Source organism: Erinaceus europaeus, chromosome 3 (genome assembly GCF_950295315.1).
Source record: "Erinaceus europaeus chromosome 3, mEriEur2.1, whole genome shotgun sequence".
Classification (NCBI taxonomy): domain Eukaryota; kingdom Metazoa; phylum Chordata; class Mammalia; order Eulipotyphla; family Erinaceidae; genus Erinaceus; species Erinaceus europaeus.
The window spans coordinates 63,210,072-63,226,568 of record NC_080164.1 but is presented as its reverse complement, the minus strand read 5'-3'; the positions used below and the strand labels follow the sequence as shown (position 1 = coordinate 63,226,568).

General features: G+C 42.3%; 1 protein-coding gene and 1 pseudogene across 7 annotated transcripts in view; one reads left to right on the top strand and one right to left on the bottom strand.

The window, feature by feature from the left end:
* Positions 1-16,497, bottom strand: part of REEP1 (receptor accessory protein 1) — a 121,689-nt gene that overhangs the window by 51,159 nt on the left and 54,033 nt on the right. For all 7 annotated transcript variants that reach the window (XM_060187308.1, XM_060187305.1, XM_060187309.1 and 4 more), the window contains exons 2-3: positions 7,468-7,540; positions 1,061-1,137 (exon numbers count right to left, since the gene is read on the bottom strand). In XM_060187308.1, the coding sequence (XP_060043291.1) occupies positions 1,061-1,137; positions 7,468-7,540 (150 nt within the window). The remainder of the gene's footprint in view (positions 1-1,060; positions 1,138-7,467; positions 7,541-16,497) is intronic.
* Positions 3,713-3,977, top strand: LOC132537669 (acyl-CoA-binding protein-like; annotated as a pseudogene).

The following is a 16,497-nucleotide window of genomic DNA, read 5'->3' as shown; positions in this document are numbered from 1 at the left end:
AATAATATAAAATACCTTTCTCTAACTGGTAATGGAAGATAAGATTTGATGGGCCAGGGATATAGCTCAGCAGCAGAGTAAATATACCTTGCAGCTATGGGGTTCTGGGGTCCACCCCAGGCATTAAAAAAATAAGCAAAAAAGACAACAACAAAAGATATCTAGAGAGTGAAAAGGATTCAACAGGCCATTTCAGCTTGAACATGAAGAGGCTGACATATACCGAGGAAATACTGACCTCAGTTCTGCAGCCACAAGGCACTGATTTCTGCCAATGACGCAAATTAACCTACAAATGGAATCCTCCCAGCACCTCCTGATAAGAACCAGGCCAGCCCACATCTAGACTTTGGTCTTGTGAAGATCTTAGTAGAGGATTCAGTTGACTCTCCTTGGATTTCTGACTCACAGAAACTGTGATATCTCCTTTCCAAGTATTAACCAGGCCTGACCCTGATTAGCTTCAGAGATCAGATGAGATCGGGTGTGTTCAGGGTGGTATGGCCATAGACAGAAACTGTGATGTCCTATATCTGTGTTGTTTCAAGATGCTAAATTTGTGGTAACTCATTACAGCAGCAGTAGAAAGTTGTACACCACCACACTACCCCCAAATCAAATCAACTCCAAAAACACTGATTGCACACTTATTAGGCTTAACTCTAAAAGGCCAGGTCCATGGATAAAGTGACCAGGAAGAAACATATCCATCAGTAGACAGGGCTTGCATTTGCCACAAACACGAAGGTGGAAATGTTAATACCTCTAGAACAGAGGGCATGAGACTCCTGATGTTGATGAGCAGGGATAGGAGGACATCAGGAGGCCAGCAAGCATCAGACAGAGTGAAGGCTGGACAATGAAGCAAAGACTATTTAACCAACCACATACTCCTGCCTGGGTCCAGCCCACTACTCTCATCTCCATGAGGCAGACAGGAACCTCCTAATATTTCTTTGGAAAAAATGAGATCTGATTCCTTATAATATTGTAAACCATTTTTAAATCACTAGTACAACATAGAAATAAAATAAAATATACTGATTCCGGAAGTACTTACCAACAAAGAAAGATGTCAGTGAATGTTTCTGCTGTGGTGAAAAGTGCAAATATAATCCAGTACATCATCCATTTGACCTGATGGAAGAGAAAGTAACAAAGTTGGGAGAAAAGGCCAACTATAAGTGAAAGCCCAACTTTAAGGAGAATGGACCAAGGCAATGGGTGCTGATGAGGTATGTCCAGGCAATGTAGCCAGTACTGCTAATCCATGCTGCAGCTAGTTCCAGAACTTGGATCTGGGCATAAATAAGTTTCCTTCAATGATCCAGGTTCAGAATTAGACTAGACCCTAAGCAGCCTTCAAAAGTCCATGAGTAAGCCAGGAAGACCTACAGAACAGGAGGGATTAGAGATTTCTCTCTTTCCTTTTATTTACTTTTTAAAAATAGAGACAGAGAAGGCAGAGTTAAAAGACTACAGCACCAAAGCTTCCTCCAAAGTGGTGTGGACCAGGCTTGAACCTGGGTCATACACATAGCAAAGAAGCACACTATCCAAGTGAGCTAGTCCTCCAGCCCTGGATTTGGGATTTTTCATCAGGACTAACACTGGGTAAATTAACTCTGCAGGGCTCTATAGAAGCACACCTTGAAGGGTACATTAACCAGATTGAGTCTCTAAGATGAAATGATAGTAATCTTCACCAGCTACTTAAGAACCCTTTCCTGTGAGAGAGCCCCATGGGCCACCACAGAGGTGTAATCTTTCCTTTAATCTCTCCCACATAATGATCCTTTTCCATTTCCAAGGCCTCCTTCTCCTCCTCTCCTGAACCACTACAAATCTCCTAACTACTTCCCTGGTTTCTTGGGCTTTTCCTCACCAACCCATTCTACAAGCTATCCCTATATTAATCTTTCAAAATCATGAACTCATCCCATGACACTCCTACTTAAAAATCTTCTAGGGGAAAAAAGTCTATTTATTTGTTCCAACAAAATAAAATCCAAATTCTTCCAGTCTCTGCTAGTGATAGAGTAGTCTGTGTTGGATTAATCCAATAACAGCAATAAATGGTAACAATGGTAATGTGAAATCTGGTAATAAAATAATGGTAACAGTGGCCTTGAAGGTGATATAGTAGATAAAGAACACAGCGGGACTGTCAAATATGAGGCCCCAAATTCAATCCTTGGCAACATATGTCCCATTGTGATACTCTGGTTCTTTCTCTCATAAATAAACAACTGCAGGGGGGACGCTTCACAAGAGGCGAAGCAGGTCTTCAGGTGTCTTTCTCGCTCCCTCTCTATTTCCCCCTCCCTTTTCAAGTTCTCTCTATCCTATCCCATAAAATGGAAAAAATGGTCTTCAGTAGCAGTGGGTTCAGAGTGGATAATTATCAAAGGAATAGAAATAAATCAACATCATTGTCAATTAGATTTGTGTGTTAAGAGTTGGATGGTGAAGGAAAGACTGGAAAATTCCTAGACTGTTCTTTTGGATAAACGGGTACACTGATTAAAGGAGTGGTGAGCAAGTATGAAAGAGTGCATGTGAGAGAGCGTTCAGGAGGAAAAGGAAGACCTCCCTATTACTATTCAGCTCCTGCTGCTTCCACTTGTACCCAGAAGCCTTCTAATCTTAACTCTCAACACTTTCCCTAGTGAGAAAAAGCATGTTGCTAACCAGCCAAAACAAACAGCTTTTCTGCTTGTCAGCTATGTATCTTCTTCATTCTGAATTAATGAATTGTCTTTTTTAGTCATGAACCAGGTTCCTGTGAGTTCAGACTTAAAAAAAACAATGGACCAGGGTCTGGTATCTCCTAGGTGAACTGACAAGAGTTGAATCTCTGTCCCCACATGGAAGATTATCACTGACCCATAGTCACTCACCCCTGTGGTACTTCCTTACTCGCACTGCTCCCCTGTGCACTGAGCTGGAAAGTTCAGGAGAGGCTGCCTAATGCTTTACCCTCTGCCAATCAGTCCAATTGAGAATCAGAGGTTCTTGATTGCAATTCAACAGCTATTTATAGTTCCCACTCTTAGATTCTAGGGACCTGGCCTCCTGAGGGGAGAATACCTGTCTGGCCCTGGTCAGTAGCAAAAGCAAGTTAGTGGATACAGCCCTGGGAAACTAAGAGAGAAGAGGTGAGTTCAGGCTCAAGTCAACCTGAGACAGCTGATTTCATCATGGAAATCAAAGAAAGAAAATAATGGGGCCTAGAGTAATACCTTGACATATTAGAGCACAGAATTAGTATGTGTGAAACCTCGAGGGTCCAGATTCAAGCCCTGGCACCACCATAAATCAGAGCTGAGCAGTACTCTGGTGGTTCTCTCTCTCCTATAAAAATAAACATGAGCTGACATGATCTGCACTGCACCTCTAAAGGCACTGCCAGTTGGACTTTGAGTGGCTAATGTTTTTCTTTTCTTTTCTTTTTTGATATTATCTTTATTTATTTATTGGATAGAGACAGCCAGAAACTGAGAGGGGAGGGGGTGGTAGGGAGAAAGACAGAGACACCTGCAAGACTGCTTCACCACTCGCCAAACTTTCCCCCTGCAGATGGGGACCAGGGGCTTGAACCCAGATCCTTGCACATTGTAACATGTGCACTCAATCAGGTGCACCACTACCCAGCCCCAGTGGCTAGCATTTTCTATGTGTCACCACCTCCACAGGCTCCCTGGAGTCCTCCATGCTTCAGGATGCATTTAACAAAGTTTCTGAGGAAGCTAAGAACCTTAAGACCAAATCCACACATAAAAAATGAGGTTCAGCTACAGCTACTACAACAGGTAACTGCAGGTGACATATCGATAAATACAGAATGACCTGGGAAGCTGGACTTCAAAGACAAGGCCAAGTGGGATGTCTGGAGTAAGATGAAAGGGACTTCCAAGGATGCCACAAAAGCTTATATCAACATGTCAGAAGAGCAAAAGAAAACACATGGAATATAAGGGACTGGAGTTAGCTGCCAGCCACACAATTTATTATTATTATTAATTATTATTATTGTTATTATTATTATAACTACTTCCAGAGTTATCGCTGGGGCTCGGTGCCAGCACTGCGAATCCACTGCTCCTGGAGGCTATTTTTCCTATTTCATTACCCTTGTTGTTGCCCTTGTTGTGGTTGTTATTGTTATTGTTGCTATAGCTGTTGTTGTTGGATAGGACAGAGAGAAATAGAGAGAGGATGGGGAAGATAGAGGGCAGGAGAGAAAGACAGACACTTGCAGACCTGCTTCACTGCTTGTAAAGCAACCCCCCTGCAGGTGGGAAGCTGGGGGCTTGAACCCAGACCCTTATGCCAGTCCTTGTGCTTTGCACCATGTGTGCTTAACCTGCTGTACTACCGCCCAGCCTCCTATTTTATTTCTTAAAAGATTTTTTTCTTTATTAGGGGATTAATGTTTTATAGTTGACAGTAAATACAATAGTTTGTACATGCATAACATTTCCCAATTTTCCACATAATAATACAACCCCCACTAGGTCCTCTGCCATCATGTTCCAGGATCTGAACCCTCCCCCACCAACCACCCCAGAGTCTTTTACTTTAGTGCAATACACCACACACATTTCATTTTAACTTTTATGATGCCCTGGTTTTCTAACTCTGTGGATGAAGAGAAACAACAAACATAGCCAGTTAACCCAGGTCTCAAGACTAAGATAGGGCTTCAACAGATTAAGGGCTGAAATTGCTACTGGCTTTTGGTAAGTAGTTTTTACCTGTAAATCAATTAAAAGTACATTTGTCACTTCTAAAAATTAAAGAAAATACTCTTTTATTTCTTTTTTAAAAATATATTTAATTAATTAGTTAATTAATTAAATTAGTGAAAGGGATAGGAGAAAAGAGAAAGAACCAATCATCACTCTAGTACATGTGCTGCCGGGGATTGAACTCAGGATCTCATGCTTGAGAGTTGAGTACTTTATTCACTATACCGCCTCCTGGACCACAAAAATACTCTTTTCTAAAAAGAAAGAAAATAAGGACTTCTCAAGCCCACTCTGAGTTTCTTTACCTGTGCCAAATATGTCAAGTGACATCTTCTGATTAAAAGAGGGAAAGCAAAAATCCTTTCTCACAGCACTGGGTGGGGGAGAGCGGGTCAGAACTGCTAATTCCCACCCCACCCCACCCCACTGCTCACATGAGGAAACCAAGGCTTTTAGAAGTTAAGCATCTCAGGCAGGGGTAGATAGCATAGTGGTTATGCAAAGAGACTCCAAAGTTCCAGGTTTAATCCTCCATACCACCATAAACCAAAGCTGAGTAGTGCTCTGATAAAATAGTAAACAAACAAACAAATAAATAAATAAAAAGAAAATAGTGGATCTCTCCTGCTTGGAAAAAAAAAGTTAAGCATCTCATTCAGCATTGTGTTAATCAAATGTCAGAGCCAGGACTTGACTTCAGTCTCTTTTAAAACAGATGCTTTTTCTCTTTTTACTTTACTTCACTTGAGTTTTTCTTTTTCTTTTCTTTCTTTCTTTCTTTTCTTTTTTTTTTTTTTTGCCTCTAGGGTTATTGCTGGGGCTCGGTGCCTATACCACAAATCCACTGGAGGCTATTTTTCCCCTTTTGTTGCCCTTGTTTTTTTTAATCATTGTTGTGGTTATTATTATTGTTGCTATTGCTGCCCAACCCCCCACTTTCGTTTCTTAATGAAAAGATCTACATCCTGGGGGGCCAGGTGGTGGTGCACACAGTTAAATACACAAAATACTAAGTGCAAGGACCTGTACAAGGATCTGGGTTCGAGCTCCCACTCCCCACGTGCAGGAGGGGAAGCTTCACAAGTGGTGAAGCAAGTCTGCATATGTCTATCCTTCTCTCTCCCTCTCTCCTCTTTCAATCACTTTTTAAAATATATCTTATTTATTTATTCATGGGAAAGATAGGAGGAGAGAGAGAGAGAAAGAACCAGACATCACTGTGGTACACATGTTGCCGGGGATCGAACTTAAGACCTCATGCTTGAGAGTCCACTGCTTTATCCACTGTACCACCTCCCAGACCACAATGTTTTACTTATTAATGAGAAAGGAGGACAGAGAGAGAGAAAGAAAGAACCAGACATCACTCTGGTACATATGCTGTGGGGGATTGAACTCAGGACCTCATGCTTGAGAGTCGAATGCTTTATTACTGCGCCACTTCCTGGACCACCTATCTCCCTCTCTATCTTCCCCATCTTCTCTCAATTCTTCTCTGTCCTATACAATTTTAAAAACTGCTAAGAATGACCACCAGGAGCAGTGAATTCATAGTGCCAGCACCTAGCCCCAGCAATAACCCTGGAGGAAAAAAAAAAAAAAACTACATCTTGAATGGGAAGGGGTAGGGTTCCCTCACCTTCCACTCCCTGGCAGTCTTTGCCAGTTAGCTGTCTTATGGCTCTGACAAAATGTGCCTGGCACATCTAGAGCAAATCAACTAAAGATAATACAGTCCTCCAACCAGGAAGGAGATATTATGGATCCTTTTCTCACATGCTCAGTCCTCTGCCAGGTGCTGTGGGAGACTGATACAGGATGATGAACAGCTTCTGCCCCCACAGAAACCTTATAAATCAACCAGGCTTAAATATGGGTGTCTGAGTCACAAAACTGGAACGGGGTTCAGAGTCAGAGTATCTGAGCCAGGATTGTTGCACTCTAGGTGCCCTTGATACCAAACTGTTTCCCAGTAAGGGTCTTTATAGTGTTCTCCAGACAAGAAAACTAAGGCTCAGAGAGGTGAAGTCACTCGTGCAAGGCATACAGTGGTATGTGGTAGACTGTAGGGTCTCTAAATTTGTTTTATTTTTAAAAAATATTTATTTATTCCCTTTTGTTGCCCTTGTTGTTTTATTGTTGTAGTTATTATTGTTGTTGTTGTTGATGTCGCCATTGTTAGATAGGACAGAGAGAAACGGAGAGAGGAGGGGAAGACAGAGAGGGGGAGAGAAAGATAGACACCTGCAGATCTGCTTCACTGCCTGTAAAGCGACTCCCCTGCTGGTGGGGAGCTGGGGGCTCCAGCCAAGATCTCACACCAGTCCTCGTGCTTTATGCCACCTGTGCTTAACCCAATGTGCTACTGCCTGACTCCCAATTTGTTTAAATTTTGTGCAGCATTTAGGGATCAAATCCAGGGTCCCATGCACCAGAGGCATGACCTTTACCACTGAGTCACCTATCTGGCCCCATGTCTCCAATTTTAGATCCAATTTCCTCTTATGATATCTCCCTGTTTTCCTCATTCCACAGCATGGTTCCAAAGAAGAGATCTAAGTAGGAGTGGATCACTGGTCAAACTACAAACTCAAAAACAAGAGTAACAAAAGGACTCTTGCCTCCAGTGCCCACACCAAAGAGGATTCTTCTCCCACGACTTCTTGCCCACCTAGCCCCAGCCACCACCACCTCCCCTCAAAATAGTGCTACTTACATATTCTTTAATGTCCTTTGATTTCACAGCCTTGTAGGAATAGTATGCAGGGTAAAGGGTGCCAAATATAAGCCTGCAGGGAAGACAGAGAGAAAAAGAAAATGTCATTGGCATTCATTCTATTCGATGGAAAAATGTTTATCTCCAATGTCAAGAGTAGTTTTCCAAGCTATAGAAAATACTGATGTGGGGTTTGGTTTGATATTTATTTATTTATATTTTTATTTTCTTTGATGAAACAGAGAGACATTGAGAGAGGAAGTGGAGACAGAAAGGGAGAAAGAGGGAGAGTCAGGCGGTAGCACAGCGGGTTAAGCGCACGTGGTGCAAAGCCCAAGGACTAACATAAGGATCCTGGTTCGAGCCCCCGGCTCCCCACCTGCAGGGGAGTCGCTTCACAGGCGGTGAAGCAGGTCTGCAGGTGTCCATCTTTCTCTCCCCCCTCTCTGTCTTCCCCTCCTCTCTCCATTTATCTCTGTCCTATCCAACAATGACAGCAATAACAACTACAACAATAAAACAACAAGGGCAACAAAAGGGAATAAATAAATAAATATTTGAAAAAAAGAAAGAAAGGGAGAAAGAGAGATACCTACAGCACTGTTTCACTACTTGTGAAGTTTCCTGGCTTGAATGCAGGCCCTTGCCCATAGTAATATGTATGCCCAACTGAGCGTGCCCCCACCCAGCTCCCAACTTGGTTTTTTTGTTTTGTTTATCAATGCCCTATAAGTTTTCGGGGCCAGGTGATGGTGCATCTGGTTGAATGCACATGTTACAATGTGCAAGGATATGGGTTCGAGCCCCTGGTAAGCTTTTCGAATGGTGAAGCACTGTTGCAGGGTTCTTTCTGTAACTCTCCCTCTCAATCACCTCCTTGCCTTTTGATTTCTGACTGTCTCTACCCAATAAAAATTTTAAAAAAGGGAGTTGGGCAGTAGCGCTGCAGGTTAAGTGCATGTGGCGCAAAGTGCAAAGACAGCCATAAGGATCCAGGTTTGAGCCCCCAGCTTCCCACTTGCAAGGGAGTCGCTTCACAGGCAGTGAAGCAGATCTGCAGGTGTCTATTTTTCTCTCCCCCTCTCTGTCTTTCCCTCCTCTCTCCATTTCTCTCTATCCTACCCAACAATGATGACGTCAATAACAACAACAATAATAACTACAAAAATGCTCCAAGTCTCTGATTGTCAGAGAAATGCAAATAAAGACAACAATAAGATATCACTTCACTCCTGTGAGAATGTCATACATCAGAAAAGGTAACAGCAGCAAATGCTGGAGAGGGTGTGGGGTCAAAGGAACCCTCCTACACTGCTGGTGGGAATGTCAATTGGTCCAACCTCTGTGGAGAACAGTCTGGAGAACTCTCAGAAGGCTAGAAATGGACCTACCCTATGACCCTGCAATTCCTCTCCTGGGGTTATATCCTAAGGAACTCAACACATCCATCCAAAAAGATCTGTGTACACATATGTTCTTGGCAGCACAACTTGTAATAGCCAAAACCTAGAAGCAACCCAGGTGTCCAACAACAGATGAGTGGCTGAGCAAGTTGTGGTCTATATACACAATGGAATACTACTCAGCTGTAAAAATGGTGACTTCACCGTTTTCAGCCGATCTTGGATGGACCTTGAAAAAATCATGTTGAGTGAAATAAGTCAGAAACAGAAGGATGAATATGGGATGATCTCACTCTCAGGCAGAAGTTGAAAAACAAGATCAGAAAAGAAAACACAAGTCGAACCTGAAATGGAATTGGGATATTGCACCCAAGTAAAAGACTCTGGGGTGGGTGGGTAGGTGGGTAGAATACAGGTCCATGAAGGATGATAAATGACGTAGTGGGGGTTGTATTGTTAAATGGGAAACTGGGGAATGTTACGCATGTACAAACTATTATTTTTAATGTTGAATGTAAAACATTAATTCCCCAATAAAGAAATAAATTTAAAATAAATAAATAAATAAAGGAGGAAACAAAAACTAAAAAAAACAACAACAATAACTACAACAACAAGGGCAACAAAAGGGAATAAATAAATAAATAAATGTTTTTTAAAAAAGAATACTTAACATATGGGGGCCAGGTGGTACATAGTACTAAGTGCAAGGGTCTGCACAAGGATCCGGGTTCAAGCCCCTGGCTCCCAACCTGCAGAGGGGACACTTTACAAGCAGTGAAATATGGCTGCAGGTGTCTGTCTTTCTTTCCTTCTCTATAATGCCCTCCTCTCTCAATTTCTCTCTGTCTTATCAAAAAAAAAAAAAAAAAGGGAAAAAATGGCCACCAGGAGCAGTGGATTTGTAGTGCTGGAACTGAGCCCCAGTGATAACTCTAGAGGCAAAAAAAGAATACTCACCATTCCACTGACCATGGGTAGTGGGTAGAACTAAAATGGTAAGTAAGTCCTTTTGTGGGTCTTTCCAGGGCCTTACCCTCACTATAACGTAGCAATGGTAGGGACTGCTCCACTCTCTGAAGGGAGGCTGGGTCAGCCTACCCTGCCATTCGAGGAAGACTGGTCCTGAAATGTGTGAGGCCTAGAATGTTCCCAACTGTGATCCTGGATTGTGAGCTTGGTCTGATAGGGACAGGGAGATTATACAGGCTCCTGTGCTAAATATGACTAGATATGAGCCCCGGGTCAGATCTATGTGGTAAACAGTTAATAGTATTTATATATTTTCTTCAAGTTTGAGAGCTACTCTCTGCCCTAATGCAACTTTTCAGCCCTATTCTTCGCCCACCCTGTCCAACGCTTGACGTCTCGTCACCCAATCTGGTCCCCTACGCCTACACTGAACTTCTCTGTTCCAGACTCTTGGAAACAGAGTTGGCAGTCAGCTGAGGTAAAGAACAAACACCTCATCACAGACCCCTGCAAGCGTCAACCCGGCTTTGACCTAGCACGTTATGATCGGGCCCTCCTCAATTGCTATCGAACAGGCCATGGCCGGTGCGCCGCTATGTTCCATCGCTGGGGAGCCAGAGATGACCCGAACTGCCCCTGCGGCTCCTGACAGACTATGACCCACATAGTCAATGGCTGCCACCTCTCCAGATTCAAAGGAGGTCTCGAAACTTTACATCAGGCTCAACCTGACGCTGTTGACTGGCTACGGAAGAAGGGCAAATGCTAGAAGAAGAAAAGCCCTATTCTCAACTGACATTATCTTCCCAGACAATATTTCTATTCCATCTCCATGTTAACTATCAAGATCAAGCAAAGATTACTAAAGTCATAGGCCCCTAAGAACATACCTAAAATAGACTTCCTAGCTTTTTTCCACCCTAGGATCCCTACTCTCACCTGCACTCCTACTAATTTTTGATTCCTATTAAACATTTTGTCCTGCTTTATATCTTACTACCTTTCAGCTACCAAGTTGCAGAATCTACTACAATTTCATCTTGAACTCCCTAGGCAGAATACCTCATCAATGTGTCCCAGAACTTCTCCAGAGCCCTAGCCCACTATGGAAAGATAGAAACAGGCTGGGAGTATGGATCCACCTGCCAATGCCCATGTCCAGTGGAGAAGCAATTACAGAAGCCAGAACTCCTACCTTCTGCATTCCAGAAAGAACTTTGGTCCATATACCCAGAGGGGTAAATAATAGGGGGAGATAAACAGAGGGCTCTGAACCCTAATTTCACCAGGACCCTATGCATTTGTCACTAGGAATCTTGTTTTTATACAAAGGAAAGCAAATTTGGAAAACATCAGAGGAAGCCTAACTGAGAGAGAAAGGAGGAAAAAGAGGAAGAACACTCAAAAGTAGTAGGTGTGACAAAGAGGGAGTGAAATATATATATATATGGAGAGAGAGAGTTATAAAGTCAACCCATATCTGTGACCTTGGGAGAACTATTGCAATTTCTAGTGGAGTGAATGGGGGACATAGTACTCTGGTGGTAGGAATGGTATGGAATTATACCCCTACTATCTTATAATTTTATAAGTAAGTATTAAATCACTAATAAGAAAGAATTAAAATGGTAAGTTCTTTTAAATCTATTTTGAAAAAAATAGAAATAAGCATGACGCAGGAGGTGGTATAGTGACTAGAACATTAGGCTTGGTAGCAGGAGGTCCCAGTTCTATCCCTAGTGTTATGTATACCATAGTGATTACCTGGTTCTCTCTCCTCTCTGTGTTAACGAGTAAATCATTCTTTTCAAGAAAAAGAAACAGCAAACCAAACAGATCCAAGCCAAAGAGCCTTGACCACGAAGCCCCTCTCCCCCAAGCCCCACTGCCTCCTTCCCAGCCTCGTGGTCACTTCTCCCTTTTCTTCCAGATCTCTTAGCCAGCAGCTGTCTCGCAGTAAGCCATACTCACTCCTAACTCACAATCTGTGAGTTCCTATCTGCTCTTTCCTCTGCCTGAACCTTAGGCCATAATCTTCCCACAGTCCCACAACTTTTATCCCTGATTAAGACCCATTAATCCTTTTAAGTCCCATTTCAAAGGAGTGATTTCTGTATGTCTTTCATCACTGTTTCCTCGCAACTTTCTTGACACAAAATCTATCACAGCCCTTCTGTAGTGGTATTAACAATATAACCATTAAAATGATGATCATAAGAGCTCACTGCTCTGCAGGCTATACACATTTTCATGCTTAATTCTCCCCACACCCACATGGATTAATTCTTACTGTAGGCTGGCAAGGTAGCTCACCAGAGAAGGTGCCTACTTTGCCATGCGTGTGACCCAGGTTTGGGCCTGGCCTCCACTGTACTGGGAGATTCAGTGTTGTAGTTAGTGTCTTTTCCCCAGTCTCTCTGTCTTTGTGTCTTTCTGTCTGGAAAAAATGTTGGCCAGAAGCAGTGAAATAACAACATAAAAATTCTTTTGTTTTTTAAAGATTTTATTTATTTATTCATGAGAAATGATAGGAGAAAGAAAAAGAAAGACATCACTCTGGTACATGTGCTGCCAGGGATTGAACTTGGGACCTCATGCTTGAGAGTCCAGAGCCTTATCCACTGCGCCACCTCCCGGACCACACTTTTTTTTTTTTAACACAATTTTTTTTTTGCCTCTAGGTTTATCGCTGGGGCTCCATGCCTGCACTATGAATCCACTGCTCCTGGAGGCCTTTTTTTTTTTTTTTTTTCATTTTATTGGATAGGACAGAGAGAAATTAAGAGGGATGGGAAGATAGAGAGGGAGAGAGACAGAGAAACATCTGCAGATCGGCTTTACTGCTTGTGAAGTGACCCCCCCCCCCAGGTGGGGAGTCGGGGGGCTTGAAATGGGATCCTTGCACCATTCTTGCTCTTTGTACTATGTGCACTTAACCCGAGGGCAGGAGCAGACCTGGGTCACGGCCCTAGCAGCCTGTCAACAAGGCTTGCCTTCTTTTCCTGGTGCTGCCTGTGTTGGGGAGTTTATCTCCCCATCCAGATCATGCAGTCATGGGTGATTAATAGGGGTCCTTCATGCCTGTATTAGCACCCACCCAAATGTGTGCTTAATAAATGTCTGTTGCATAAAGATGAAGCAATTGGTAGTATCTCTCCAAGAAACTTAACCCACTTGATAGGCTCACATAACTCTTTCCTCTTTCTGAAGGAAGGAGAAAGACATGAGAAGGAAAAGTAGTAAAATACTTGGCAGCATCTAAAACCACTTCTGTGCTCAAGCCATGGAAAGTGTAAAGCAGAGCACCTGTTCTCCAGAGAGGAGATTGAGCTGTGCACAATACAGGCCTCCTGGTTATTATGGGGCCTCGCCTCCCACAGCCCCGGGCCCCCACCATCTCTTACTACTACTCTGAGGCCTCCAGCCCTAACTCACTGCCTTCCTTGACTTGCCAGTCTCCATTACTCCTTCATCCTTCCTCTTTTTCCAAAATTAGCTGTTTTCACCAGGTTGCCTCCCCCACCTCTTTCACAGTTGCAGGGTTTAGAAGAACCAGTCTTTGACATCTTGCTGGTCATCTACATACATTTTCTCATGAAAGCATTAAATTTTTACTTTCTCACTGTTATTTCAATTTATCTGGAATTTATCTTTATGTGCCCTGTGAGTTAAGTATTCAATATAATTCTTTTTCTTTTTTTAATTTACTTTATTTTAATGAGAGATATAGAGAAAGTGTGTGTGTGTTGGGGGGGAGACCAGAGCACTGCTCAGTTCTGGCTTATGGTGGTGCTGAGGATTGAATCTACTATTATTTTTTTGTATGAATCTTCAGTTGTCCCAGTAACAATCATTGAACTCCTTTCCACTGACTTTTAGCTCTACCTTTCACATATAAGGTTTGGTATCATATATAGGACTATTTCAGCTTTTGATTCTGGTTTTTTTTCTTTATTGAGGGATTAATGTTTTACATTTGACAGTAAATACAATAGTTTGTATATCCATAACAAATACGATGGCTAGATACAAAAACAGAGTCAAAAAAGGATGATAGAAGACCTAGTGAGAGTTGTATTGTTAGTTGTATTGTATCTAGCCATCTTACTGTGTAACCATGCACTTGTACCACAGCTTTATAGTAAAGTCTGATATCCTGAAAATTGTCTTGCCTGTCCTTAGCCCTTGACTTTTTCTATTATATATGTATTTCAAGACAGCTTGTCAAGATCTATGGCAAACTTTGACTTTGTATTAGAATTGCACTGAATTTATTTTTTAATCATTTTATTTATTTTTATTAATGAGAAACATAGGAAGAGAAAGAACCAGACATCACTTTGGTACATGTGCTGCTGGAGATTGAACTCAGAATCTCATGCTTGAGAGTGCGATGCTTTATCCACTGCGCCACCTCCCGGACAACAGAACTGCACTGAATTTACTAATTTGTGTTGTTTTTTTTAAAAATTGTATTTATTTATTTTCCCTTTTTGTTGCCCTTGTCTTTTTATTGTTGTTGTAGTTGTTATTGTTGTTATTGATGTTGTTGTTGTTGGATAGGACAGAGAGAAATGGAGAGAGGAGCGGAAGACAGAGAGGGGGAGAGAAAGATAGACACCTGCAGACCTGCTTCACCGCCTGTGAAGCGACTCCCCTGCAGGTGGGGAGCCGAGGGCTCAAACTGGGTCCTTATGCCGGTCCTTGTGCTTTGCGCCACGTGCGCTTAACCCGCTGCGCTACCGCCAGGCTCCCTATTAATTTGTTTAAAAAGATTTTCCATCTTGTGGACTCTCAAGCATGAGGTCCTGAGTTCAGTCCCTGGCAACACATATACCAGAGTGATGTCTGGCTCTTTACCTCTCCTCCTATGTTTCTTGTTAATAAATAAATAAAATCTTAAAAAAAAAAAAAGACTTGTCATCTTTTTTTTTTTTTTTAATGAAGGCATTTTTTTTGTTTTTTTGTTTTGCCTCCAGGGTTATTACCAGGGCTCAGTACCTGCACCACGAATCCACTGGTCCTGGAGGCCATTTTTTCCCTTTTGTGACCCTGGTTGTTTTACTGTTGTTGTGGTTATTATTATCATTGTTATTGATGTCATTGTTGTTGGATAGGGCAGAGAGAAATGGAGAGAGGAGGGAAAGACAGAGAGGGGGAGAGAAAGACAGACACCTGCAGACCTATTTCACCGCCTGTGAAGTGAGTCCCCTGCAGGTGGGGAGCCGGGGGCTCAAACCGGGATCTTTCCTTTGGTCCTTGTGCTTTGTGCCATGTGCGCTTAACCCACTGCGCTACCGCCTGACTCCCTATGAAGGCATTAAATTTTTTAAAAATATTTATATATTTTCCCTTTTGTTGCACTTATTGTTTAACATTGTTGTGGTTATTGATGTCGTTGTTGTTGGATAAGACAGAGAGAAACGGAGAGAGGAGGGGAAGACAGAGAGGGGGAGAGAAAGATAGATACCTGCAGACCTGCTTCACCACTTGTGAAGTGACACCCCTGTAGGTGGGGAGCCGGGGGCTCGAACCTGTATCCTTATGCCGGTTCATGCACTTGGTGCGGGTCCTTGAGCTTGGTGACTTGCGCTTAAGGCGCTGCACCACCACCTGACTCCCAAGACTTGCCATCTTTAAGGATCAGGTTTTCTTTTCATGAACACAATGTCTTCCTTTATTAATGCTTTAAAAACATTTTTATTCTCTTTATTTATTTATTGGATAGAGACAGTCAGAAATTGAGAGGGAAAGGGGAGACAGAGAGGGTGAAAGACAGAGAGACACTTGCAACACTGCTTTACCACTCGTGAAACGTTCCCCCTGCAGGGACTGGGGGGCTTGAACCTGGGTCCTTGCGTATTGTAACATGTGCACCACCACTCGTGCCCCTTGATACTTTCTTTAGTATCATTTCATGATATGTTCTAAATTTCTTCATATACGTCTTGGACATGTTTCATTTATTCCCAAGTATTTCATGGCTTTTATGGTAGTATTCTTAATTTTTAATTACATTTTCCATTGGTTATTAACTGTATACAGGGTATTTTTTTTCTTTCTTTCTTTTAATTTCTTTATTGGGGAATTAATGTTTTACATTTGACAATAAATACAATAGTTTATACATGCATAACATTTCCCAGTTTTCCATATAACAGTACAACCCCCACTAGGTCCTCTGTCATCCTTTTTGGACCTGTATTACCCCCCACCCACCCATCCACCCCAGAGTCCTTTATTTGGTGCAATACACCAATTCCAGTTCAGGTTCTACTTGTGTTTTCTCTTCTGATCTTGTTTTTCAACTTCTGCCAGAGAGTGAGATCATCTCATATTCATCCTTCTGTTTCTGACTTATTTCACTTAACATGAATTTTTCAAGGTCCATTCAAGATCGGCTGAAAACGGTGAAGTCACCATTTTTAATAGCTGAGTAGTAAGGGTATTTGTTTTTAACCAGAGCACTGTGCACCTCTGTTTTATGGTGGTGCAAAAAACTGAACCTGGGATATTGAAGCCTGAGAGTCCAATAGCATTACACTATCTCCCTCTCCCTGTCTACAGGAATATTCTTTTTTTTTTCTTGCCTCCAGGGTTATTGCCTGCACTACAAATCCACTGCTCCTGGAGGATATTTTTTCCCTTTTGTTGC